Consider the following 12683-nt stretch of genomic DNA (forward strand, 5'->3'; position numbering starts at 1 on the left):
CTTTTAGCACACTGTTTTATGTTTGTTTGATTATCAAAGGTGGTATCCGGTATTTAGAATAGGGTCTGGATTTCATTAAGCCCAAAAGATCAATAGTGCAGTATGTGTAATCAACCCATCATTCACTTCTCAAGTCTAACAATAACAATTACCATCTTACTAGTAACTATAAACACCTCAGTTTATTTTGTGCACATATCAGCTTATTATGTACACTCGGGTACATTTTGATAGAGTAAACTAACATACAGCAGAAGAAATCAGAGTCAATAAACACTCTAATTACACTTAATTTGAGTTTAAAAGCATGGTGAAAACACATTTTACAGAATAAAGGGTTTCTAAAACTACAACCTTTGATGAAACACTTCAATCACAGTTCCTCTTCACGAATTTGGTCTCCAAAACCACAGTAGACCACCACAATGACCTTCACTACTATTCTTTAGCTTGGATGTGTGGTGGAAACACTGAATTGAAGGGAAGGAAGAGGGTTTTTGTGAGAAAGTCTGAATTCCAGAAATTTAGTTTTCCTCTATTTTAATAACTGAAATTTCTGCATTATGAAGAATTGACATGGAGGCACTTCAATTTTCAACTCAGTGATACCCCAAGGAATTGATTATAACGGGCTAGGTGTTAATTAGAGGATGTTGGATTAATCCACAAACTTCTCGTTTTCATTTTATTTTAAAAATTCAAAAATTTATTTTTCAAATTCAAATTTAATTAATCCAAAGCCGAATTTTTGGATTTCAAAAATTTGAAATTTTTTAATTTAAATAATTAATTACAAATTTAATTATTTAATTAAAAAAAAATTAATTAGTAATTTAATATCAAATATTAAATTAATCAAACACCTAATTGATACATGAATCCTATTCATGTAATTCAATATTTAAATCAATATTTAAATATTAATCTCTCCGGTTACATTTAATTTTATTAAATTAAACATTTAATTATATCAAATATAATTATCCAAACCCTAAATTGAGTTTGAACATTTCAAATTCAACAACCCTAATTTTAATTTTGAACATTTCAAATCCGCTCAATTCACTAATCCAAGATATAATTTTATGAGCTAGAAGAGAAACCTTATGAACCTACAAATCATGAGCTCTAACGATATGAGATTAATTGACTAAACTCTTTCGACCGAATTAATCAATATTTGTTAACTACCGAGACACAACACTATAGCTCAATAGTTGCACTCTCCTCACTGTAAATATATTTTTATCCATTTTAACCATAATCAGTGAGTCGATCCTTCACAGGTCGTTCATATTTACAGCTAGGTCCAAATTACCGTTTTACCCCTATAAATACATCTTGCTCCTTAAGCTCACACTAATCTTCTATTGAACAATTGGTTTATAGTCCAACTAATAAACCATGACCCTTTCAATCATGAGAGGGCGGGGCCTGTTGTTCAAGACGAGGAATCAATACTTAAGAGAACAACCTATTTGCTAACCCTAAAGTGGGTAGGAGCGAATTCCATCTTGTAGAACTATGTCCTCGGCTATCTATCAGGTCTTATCCCTAAAATGGGAGGCTTATTGAGTAGTGCTGTTGGACTACTCTCACCTATGCAGATCAAAGGATAATCCCGAATAAACAGGAATTCATAGTTAGCTCAGGATTAAGATCAAGTTATCCTAGGTCATCAATATTTTTGAAATAGTCAGTTTTAATAGTAAATGGTTGTTATAAAGAAAAGTGACTATTCCGAGGTCCGGTCTTATGTAAACGCATTGCATAGGATGCCTTCACTCACATGTCTCCACATGAATGATTTTGGGATCACATCATTTGTATCAATATGTAAATTGGGATGAATCCAATAGTGTCACCAGAATAAGGTACCTAATCTCATCCATATAAATATAGACTATTTTGGTTATATACTAAAACTTGATCTACTTTTATGTCTCCACATAAAGTTAAAGTATTCATATTATGGCCATAGATTCGTTTATTAGATTTTTATAACAGAATGCAATATCAATAACAATTTATTGAATGAAATACTCAATAATACTTTTATTGATAAATAGAATATGTTTTCAACATTTACAAATGACGAGTTTTAGGACATTCCCAACACTCAGAGATAATATTTCTGTATTCTTTAGAATTTATCCACGATTCTTCAAACTTTATATTTTTCTTCTTAAGAACTTGATCCCTCACCGAAGAGTCTATTGAGACTGATAAAAGGATCATCCTATGATTGAAGAAGTAATAACTGAAGTTCTCAACAAGAATCTTTAGCATCTCATTTCAACAACTTTATAACAAATTCCCTCTAAACCCAGGGCAATTAAATTAGGGCATATTTGAGAGTGATTCTGAAATGGTCAAAATCACTTTTGTCATTTTTAAAATTACTATAAAACATGTTTTTAATCATTCAAATCCAACTTTAATGATATGAAAATTACCTTTAAAGGTGTAAAATTAAATACTAATTTCATTTCAAATGATTAAAGACATGTTACGAAGTAATTTTAAGCATGTCAAAAGTGATTTTAACAATTTCAAAATCACTTCTTACAATAAGAAAGAAAACACTTATTAAAAGCATATCAATGGTTTACAGATGGAAAAAATTTGAAAAAAGATATAATAACTAATATACTTATAGTCGATAGATCAGTTGATCGATATGCTAAATAATAGGTATATGAATGGACTAATACTTTATATTGGGCACATCTATAACAAATATACAACATATTAGTTGCGTACATAGCTAATATACTCTATATACTATTAAACATATCAATGATATACTATATCAAGTGAAAGAACTAATTGGATTATTTTCTTTCAACTTAAAAATAAAAACCTTGGGAATTAAAGAATAAAAATTGGCATCTCCTTTCAACGACTTCATAACAACTTCCTTTCCCCTCTAGGCTTTATAATAGCCTAAATCGATATATGTATATGATGCATAATATCTTTCGATGTTGAATGATCATTGACTATATCTCAAATTCTGAACATACGATAACAGTTAAATTGTGATTAAAGACGCTTGCCTATAAGAAAATTGAATAATCATGGAGCAATTATGATTGATATTTTTCAAATAATTTAACAGTTATATTCCTTAATTAATACATTCAAACTCTAACATATTTTAAATTTGATCTCAAATGTCTTGAGCTCAAAATTATTCTTCACAACTTAAAAAATGGAATGTATGTAACAAATTATTTTTACAAGCAAATAAATCCTTTCTCGTTGAAATACAACGCATAATAAATATTACTTATATATACATCTTTCTAAACTTCCAAATGACATTCATAAATCTCACCTTCAATTTGAGATGAAGAAGAAGCAATTGAAACTTCTAAAAACATAATGATAACACAAGAACTAAAGAATATTTCATACATTGATCCTTAATAGAGTAAAAAAATTGAAATATGTATTTATCATAAAATTGAAAGTTCAATTGATGCATTAGAAACCTTTGCAAATTCTCTAATCTATTTTTTCATCCATTGTAATTTTCTTTAAATTAAACAATAAAAAATAAGAGGATTTTTAAAAATAGAAAAATGAAGAAAAATATTTACACAAATAGCAAAATTTAATTATATTCTCATTCTCCATCTTTCGGCTTCTCCTTCTTCTTCCTCAATTATAAATCTTCTTCTTCTCCTTCTCTATTTATAGTTTTGTTACTAGTTTAAAAATATTAATTAAAATGATAATGATAGACAATGAAAGGTCAACATATCAAGTGATAGTAGTTCTTGGTAGTTTTGTTGCTAGTTCCAAAATAGTAATTAGAATGATAATCATAGATAATGGTAAGCCAAGTGATAGAACCTTATCATTATCTATTATAGATAGACACTGATAGTTGTCTATCACTATCTATCTGTGATAGACAATGATAGTTTACTATCATTGTCTATAAGTGATAAATGATTTTATTCATAATTTTGTTGGCCATCAACTATACACTAGAAGTTATTATTGAATATGAAAATTCTGTTGCTTTTAGATAGATAGACACTTATAGTGATAGACTACTATGAATTGGCTATCAGTAGGTAATCATTTTGTTGTTGCTAGTTGTTGGTATTTTTTTTTATTTTTTATTTTATTTTTGTTTTATGTTTTTAGATAGTTCCTGATACATACACTAGACATTGTTATTGAAAATTTTTTTACTTTTAGATAATTGTGATAGATATTGTTATTAATGTCTATTACAGGTAGACGTTGGTAGAAGTCTACTCGCATCTATTAGTGATAGAAGCTGATACAAGTCTATGACTGATAGACACTAATAGAAGTCTATTAGTGTCTATATGTGATAGAAACTGATAGAAATGTATTATTTATAGAGACTAATAGAAGTCTATCAGTGTTTATCTTTGATGCTATCAGTGATAGAAAATGATACAAATTTATTATTAACAGAGGTTGATAAAGGTATATCAATATTTTTTTTGCTATTTGTGTAAATAGTATGACATTTCTCTTATCTATAAAATTTTTCCAAAAAGTAATTGGATACTTTTTTTAAAAAATTCTTTATAGGAAACAATTATTCAATTATTAGCTTTTAATATTCTATGATATATGATTATCCATTTGACTAAGATTCTTCATTAAGTTACAAAGTCTATTGATATTTCAAAAAGGAGAAGAAAAGGTAGTTGATGGTGGAAAACTTTTCCATAAAAAAAAACCCACAAAAATTGTTTAAGCCAGATAAAGCAGCTCTCCAATACAAACTTGCAAACTCAGTTTGGCTGTTTAATTCCTTGAAAAATCGAGAATTTTTCTAATATTATGAATACTATGTCAGATGAGCTATGTTGGTTGGTGATACACTCAATTCTTCGAAAAAGAAAATCTAATAAACCACCTAGACGCTGAAACAATGTTAATTACTTTGACATAATTTAGAAAAAAAAAAACTATAAAGTTAATTGAAAAAAATTAATAAAAGTATAACAAAAGTTAGAACTATTATTATATTTAATCAATAATGAAAGTTTTTTTCTTTTAAAAAAGAATAATGAAAATTAGTGTCATGGTTTTTTACCTTGTTCAACCAATGTAGAGATAGAAATATGAGAGAGAAAATGGTATCTTCATAATAAGTTAATAATCTTCCATATTTATATGTACATTAGTGTTCATGAAAAGAAGTTAATAAATGAATACAAGTTTGAAGAAAAACTAAACTTCTAACTATTTGTTAAACTCCATATGTGTAACACATAATTGAAAATAAATATTTTTACACATATCTTAAGAATAAAGCTTTTAAAAGTCATCACTAGAGAGTTGTTTTTTTTAGTGTTGAATATAACAAGTGGGATGGAAAATCAAACCGCTGAACTTCATAGATAGGGCTAACCTAATTTCAGTATTTTTTTTTAGAAAAGAAGGAAAAAGATTTATTTTTAATTTTTAGTTTTTTGAATTCAAGAAAAAGTCCTTATTTAACTCAAATTCATTTAAAATATTTTTTTAATCAATTAAGTTTACCTTAAAAATTTTAAAGTTAAATCTATTAGAGAAGCTACGATAACATCATAATTTATCAATCTAAACTTTTAAGTTTAGTACTATATATAACCTAACACAACATTAGAGGAAAACGATAAAACTTTTAGGAGGGTGTTTGACCCAAATAATTGGAGTTGGAAAGAGTGGAGTGGTAAACTCTGCTTCTTATTTGATCCAATGAGTTCGTGGGATCCATGCGTGACTAAAATAAACATCAATTTGATGTTTTATTAACATCTTATACTATGGTTCCAACGACTTCACAAACTTTACTGATTGCTTCAAGGACTCTCTTAGTGACAAAAATTTCCTTTCTCTAATGAATATAATTATAATTAGTAAATCTGTAAGGTCTATGTTCCAATATTCAAAACTACAAATATATCTAACATGATTCCATAAACTTTTGAATTTAGTAAGTGATTTAGGGTATGTTTGAGATCAGCTAATTAGATTGACACTCTCGTATCACTCTCATCCTATCCCAATTTTATTCCTAGTATGCAATAATATACAGAAGTTATTTGATACAAAAGATCATAGAGATGAGACTTATTAAGCACAGGTCTCTTGACAGAGACTATATCATTGCTTGAACAAAAAAAGCTATGCTTAGGGTTGAGGAGAGAGATTTGAAAACTAAAGAGAGTGAATTATTTCACCAAGAAATTTATTAAGAGAGGAGATTGAAGTACATAAAAATATCCCATAGAGAAAGTGGCCATGTTAGCCTTCTCTCCTTCCCTTCCAATATATACAACTTCTAGTTTAACCATATACATACACTACCATATATTTCAAACAACAAACTCCAATCAAAATAAAATAAACCAAAATTCCAATAATCACTGTCTACCCCACACCATTTCATATCATAGTTAATTGAAGAATACTTACACACCAATTACCAAGAACATCACCTCTACTAACTTTATGATGTGGGTGCAATTATACTTTTAATTATTGACTTTCTAATATGACCTATTTTTATTTGATAAAAAAAATACTCCATATTAGGAAGTCAGTAGCTCTTAATATATTTTTGGGAGTAATTTTAAAATTGTCAAAATCATTTTTTTTCAATTTTTAAATCACTATAAAACACGTTGTTGTTACTCAAAATTATTTTGAATATTAAAATTTATCTTTTTAAAGACAATTTTTATATCATGAAATTTAGTTTTGAAAGATTAAAAACATGTTTTACAATGTTTTAAAACCATTTTAGAATCACCTCGTACATATTGGTTGACAAGATCGACAAAGTATTGTTATATATAATTCAAAATAAAATTTACCCTCTCATAGTCCACTCGATCCAATCAACTTAGTCAATCCAAAAGTCACAGCCATGGCTAGCCACCCTCCAATCAAGACCCTTACCATGGACCTAATCATGGGCGCCTTCCCCAATGTCGCTCCCAGCCAACCGAACGCTACCAGAGCCACCGTCACCGCTGCCACCACCACCCCGAGACGAACCATATATGCCCTTATGAACGCCGCGGCCAACAGGGGCACTATTGCCCCTGTGGAAAAGGCCAAGGCCGAAGCCGCTGCCGCTTGAAGAGGGTTAGGCAGTTTCTCTCTCTCCTCTTCCTCCAACTCCTTCCTATGATCCTTGTTTCTTTTTATATGGGCCATTTCTATATCCAGTTGAGAGTAGACGGATACGAACTCACCGATGGCCATGCTACAGGCACCGGCAATGAGGCCAGCAAAGCCGGTGAGGATCATGGCCTTGACATCGTGTTTGACGGCACCGACACCCATCATGAGAGATGCCGTAGAGACAAGGCCATCGTTGGCGCCGAGGACGGCGGCGCGTAGCCACTGGGCCCGTTTGGAGTAGTCAAAGGGTTGGGATTGGATTTCATCTACTACATGGTTGTGGGAGGTTGTCATTTGGTCATGGTGAGGGTGGGGAAACTTAGTGCAACTGTTGAGGGAGCTGCTTTGGTTCGGTGTGGACATGGTAAGATTTAGAAGAAAAACTACTCAAGATGAATTAAAGGCAAATATGGCTTAGAAAGAAAATTAAAGAAGGGACGAAGAAAATGATCAAGAAGTTGAAGTGTGGTGAACACACGTCCCCTTGATGTCTATTTAAGAGGGAAATTCTTAGATGGCCATTAGTGGTAGTTACTGTCCAATAATGTAAGGAGAAAAAGACCAACTAAATTAACATAGCTTTAATTCCAACTAATAATCGTCTCCATTGAAACGTTACATTTTCGTAAGAAGCGCTTGACAAATATCGTGTGAAAATTTTAATTTGTATCAATTAGATTTTTAAACTTTCATCAAAGAATCAATTAAGACCGTTCATTACAACTACTTTTGAAAATCATCTATGTAAAAATTCTCAAACTTGTTAAATTTTACAAATATCGATTTCATGAAAGAAATTATTAGAGTTAATGCATAGATGAGGTTTAATTAATAAAATTATATAACTTTCACACATGATATTTTTCTAAATAGAATGCAATGAAGTACTTATTATTTAATACAATACTCACTTATAATGGTTGAAAATTCAATATGCTCCCTAATAGGTTTTAGATATTACCTGAAGTATTGTTATATAATTTTTCTATTATACATGCAAAAGTGTCAAAATACAAAATCCTTCCAAGTGTTTAACAAAATCCTCTTAAATGTGCTATTAACATTATTGACCATAATGAACGAAAATAATACAAAATTGTTTTCAGGACGAAAATGATTCATCTTCCTTCTTACTAGCAACAACAATCATTCATGTTTTGTATGGTTAAGTATTGAATTTGTATACTTCTAGAAAATACCATATTTCTATTATTTTTAATACATATATTCTTACATACATACTTACATATTAGTTCATGAATGATTCGTACTTACAAAACATAGAATCACAATCGAATGAAGCCTTAAAACGTGAACATAAACTTCAACTTAGTTTACACACCTAATAAACGTTAAATTTTATTAATATATATGCTAAGATGACGTTTTTGGCAACTAACTAAAATATGGGAGAATTTCTAAAATAGAAAAATAAGAAAAACTATTGATCAAAATAACAAAACTTAATCTTCTTTGATAAAGGATGATAGAAGTTCATCAGTGTGTATCAGTGATAGAAACTTATAGAAGTCTATCGTTGATACTATGTGATAGACGTGGATAGATTGTTTATTAGTGTTTTCTTTTTGCTATTCTTATAAATAGTTTGACATTTTTTTCTCTCCGTAAAAAATTCCCTTAAAATGTTATATATATGTTTTTTAGTATATATATAGAGATGGAGGATTTTAAACTTACCTTTTTGTCGAGGATATATGCCTTAATTGGAACTAAAAGGAGGGGTTGCCCATTTAAATTTGAACAGAAAGTATATGCGTGGATTTCTTATGTGTTATACATTTATTTGTTGATGAATTAGTGGAAATACCACCAACAAAACGGTTATTGCTTGTCTCCATCTTTGCTTTTCTTTCTCTCTTTTCTTTTGTTTATTTTTTTTTCTCTCAAAGGGATGAACTTTGACTGTGTTTTTCAAGCTTATTTGCTTGTTATTATCTCTTCATTTTGGTATATATTAATAAAATATGCAGCTTGCTTTTAGAAAAAAAATGACTTTTAGTCTTTAGGTTTAGGTATAATTTTTATTTGGTCTATAACTTTCGAAATGTTATACATTTAATCCTGAAATTTTGAGTTTGGTTTCAATTTAGTTTCCAGGTTTCAAAATGTTAGAATTTTACCTTAAGTTTTGTTTCAATTTGGTTTATAAGTTTCAAGATTTATATTTTTAACCTTGATTTTTCATTGAACAATCATTTTTAGTTACGTTATAGGCATTACTATCTATTAATTAATTTAAAATAAAATTTCAGAATAGAACAATGAAGTTAAATAAACATAAATCAAACTTGAATATAATATAGTCTGATCGACCATATTAAGATATTTCTGTTAATGTTTGTGGTTTTTTTTTTAATTTCTTGTTCAACAAGAAATTTTTTTAATAAAAAAAACAATACTTAAAAATGATTTGCAACTTTTGATTTTGTCACTTAACTAAAAAATGATTTGCAACTTTTGATTATGTCACTTAAATGAAATAATTGGATTGGATATTAAAATATTTACGTTTTATATTTTTCACGTAATTAAAAAGTTTTTTAGAATGACTTCGTTGTTTACTGCCTTACTGATTCCAAAAGAAATGATTGTGCCATTTAGAGAAACAAGTTTCTTTGACAAATTTATAGCAATAATTATTAGCTAGCTATTATTTATTTTTTTAGAACATACTACTTATTTTTTGATATTGGAAAAGAAGTTTGAGAATATTAGAGATATATTAGGTAACACTTTTTTTGTACGACTGAAAGTGGTCTTTTTTATAGTGTTGGTAAAAACTTAATTTAATTTTCTTAATTTTAAGTTTTAATATTTTCTATTCATTTTTCTTTTTCAAAGTTTCATTGTGTTTCCATTATTGTTTTCATTCTATAATCTTTCTTGACTCTTGTATTTGTTATGGACAATATAAATTTACAGATATGTTAAATTCTTTTTCACTTTTCTTAAATTAATGAAATAAAATAACCTTATAATTATTCACATAGGTATGGCATTATTTAGAATTTAGTACGCATATACTAAATGATTTTTAAATCAAATACAATGAAAAAAAGGACTTTGATGGGAGGTTTTATTTTTATATATTATATATATATATATATATATATATATTATAATATATATTACCCGAAATCAAGAAGATTCATTTTAAGATTTTTTTTTTTTGTTTTTATTTTCTCCTCTCCAAACGTCACTATCTTTCCAAGAATCAAAGAGTTACCCACGAAATAATAATTTAAGTCAGGTTATTATATCATTTTTGTATCAATTTTATTTCAATTATATATATATATATATATATATATATATATATATATAATATATATATATATATATATATATATATAATGTCAACTATTTCAAATTTATATTCAGTTATAAATATATTCGTTCAAAAATTTTATTACCTTTTAAAAATTGTCCAAAAATTTTGGACAACATTCAAAATATCTCACACATTCATTGTAAATTAATTTGAAACAAGAAATATACAGTTTAAGACACTATTTTTCGATAGCTTCATTTCATGTCAAATATTTATTAGTTAAATTTAATGAATATTAAATCATAATTTTATGTTAAAGAACAAGGGAAACTTGCAAAAATAGGAAAACAAATATTCTTAAATTTGCAAATTTAGTAATAGTTTTTCAAAATTTGCAAATATAGTATAAGCAGAATTTTCATTTTTTATTATTCCAAATTTACCCCTATTGTTAGCAGATATCAATAGCATATCTGATATACTTTATATTTGGTATATTAGTCATCTGATATACTTTATATTTAGTATATCAGTTGACTAATATACCAATCAAATTATATAAGTTATACAATTGATATATCAAAATTCTCATTCATATATTGAATTTATTATTCAACAAATGCTTATACATTTGCTATTATTTATGTATTTTGACTGATATATCAAGTATAAAGTATATAAGTTATACAATGAACATATCAAATTTATCATTCATAAATCAAGAAATATTTGTTCATTTTCTATTATTCGTGGACTTAATTTCAATCCTTATTCATCTGTTATAGAATATTACTTTTCTAGTATATTATAATCAACTTATAACGGTTCAGTCCGTTATGTTAGTTACCATTTTGAATGAATGTTGATAAACTATTGATGCACCAATGTTACACTTGAAATTGAATTTTGAACATTGATATATTATTGATATAATTGAACAAATGTATTTTAAAAAAGTATTGATGTACTAATGATACACCAATATTTTATACTTAAAATGAATTTGAGTTAATGCCGATATTAATACATCAATGTTATACTTAATTTTATTTAGGAGCAATGTTGATATACTACTAATATACTTGATATTAGTTTTTTATGAGCATCAATACAATATTGATAGACTAATTTATACTTTAAATGAATTTTGAATAAGTGTCTAACTATAACTGCTGATATTAATGCATGCATTAGTAATATATATACTTGAAATTTAATTTTGAATGAGTATTGATATACTAATGATACACCAACACAATACTTTAAAATGGATTCAAATAGTCAACAAGAGTGTAGCTTAACTGACATAATGCTTGTACTATCGATCTCAGATCGAGATCTGAGGTTCGATATTCCCACCCCATACTTTAATTATAATACCTTTAAAAAAAATGGATTCAAATAATGAGTGGTATACTATTAATATATAACAGTAGAACCGGGCATTAGTGATGGAATAGAGCTAAAATGGGTTTAACCAGAGCTAAATTATATCAAATGGGAAGGAAGAATCAAGAATTACAAGTTTTGCCCCTGCTTTCACGGTGTCGCGACGCTTTATGGTCCCAAGCTCAGCACCAAAAGGCAGAGTGCTCCAAATTCATGAAAAGCACATAGCACCGTGATGCTGCCTTGACGCTATTTCGAATTCTATAAAAAGAATTTTAGTTGCCTAGGATTTGGATCTCCAATTTTTGCTGATTGGAACTCGATTTCTCTCTACTTTTCTTGTGCTTTTGGTTAGTAGATGTATTCGAACTCAAACCTAATAATCGTATGTCGATTATAGAATAAGGTAACATTTTTTTAGCTTGAGTTTCTAGGAGTTTCCTGATTTTCATGTATTTGTGAGTTTTCGAACCAAATTCTTGTATTTGCTGGATTCAATTTTGTGTTTAATAAAATATTATCATATCATCGTACGCTTGGGGATTGTATCATATTGCTTTTGATTAACGTTCAATTCGTGACACTTGATTGTATGTTGATTTATATAAAGAAATAGGTTAAGTTGGCTCGAATTGGTTAAGATTAGTATTATTCTACCAACTTAGAATTGAACCAAACAAATATTTAATCAGACACTTGAAAGTTAAATATTCTATCTAACATTCTCTAGATCTTAATGCAATTAGGATAATTTAAATATGCATGCTTTTCATTTTTTCGAATTGGACTAGAAAGTTGTTTAGGAAATTTTAATTAGCTTTTCTAATTG

General features: G+C 28.0%; 1 protein-coding gene across 1 annotated transcript; it reads right to left on the minus strand.

Annotated features, from left to right (window-relative positions):
• Positions 1–6193: 6193 nt before the first annotated feature.
• Positions 6194–7647, minus strand: LOC120086150 (vacuolar iron transporter homolog 2-like). Its single transcript, XM_039042625.1, has one exon. It carries the CDS (start codon positions 7534–7536, stop codon positions 6865–6867), a length of 672 nt encoding a protein of 223 aa, XP_038898553.1. The 5' UTR covers positions 7537–7647; the 3' UTR covers positions 6194–6864.
• Between the last annotated feature and the right edge of the window lie 5036 nt (positions 7648–12683).

Source organism: Benincasa hispida, chromosome 9 (genome assembly GCF_009727055.1).
Source record: "Benincasa hispida cultivar B227 chromosome 9, ASM972705v1, whole genome shotgun sequence".
NCBI classification, from domain to species: domain Eukaryota; kingdom Viridiplantae; phylum Streptophyta; class Magnoliopsida; order Cucurbitales; family Cucurbitaceae; genus Benincasa; species Benincasa hispida.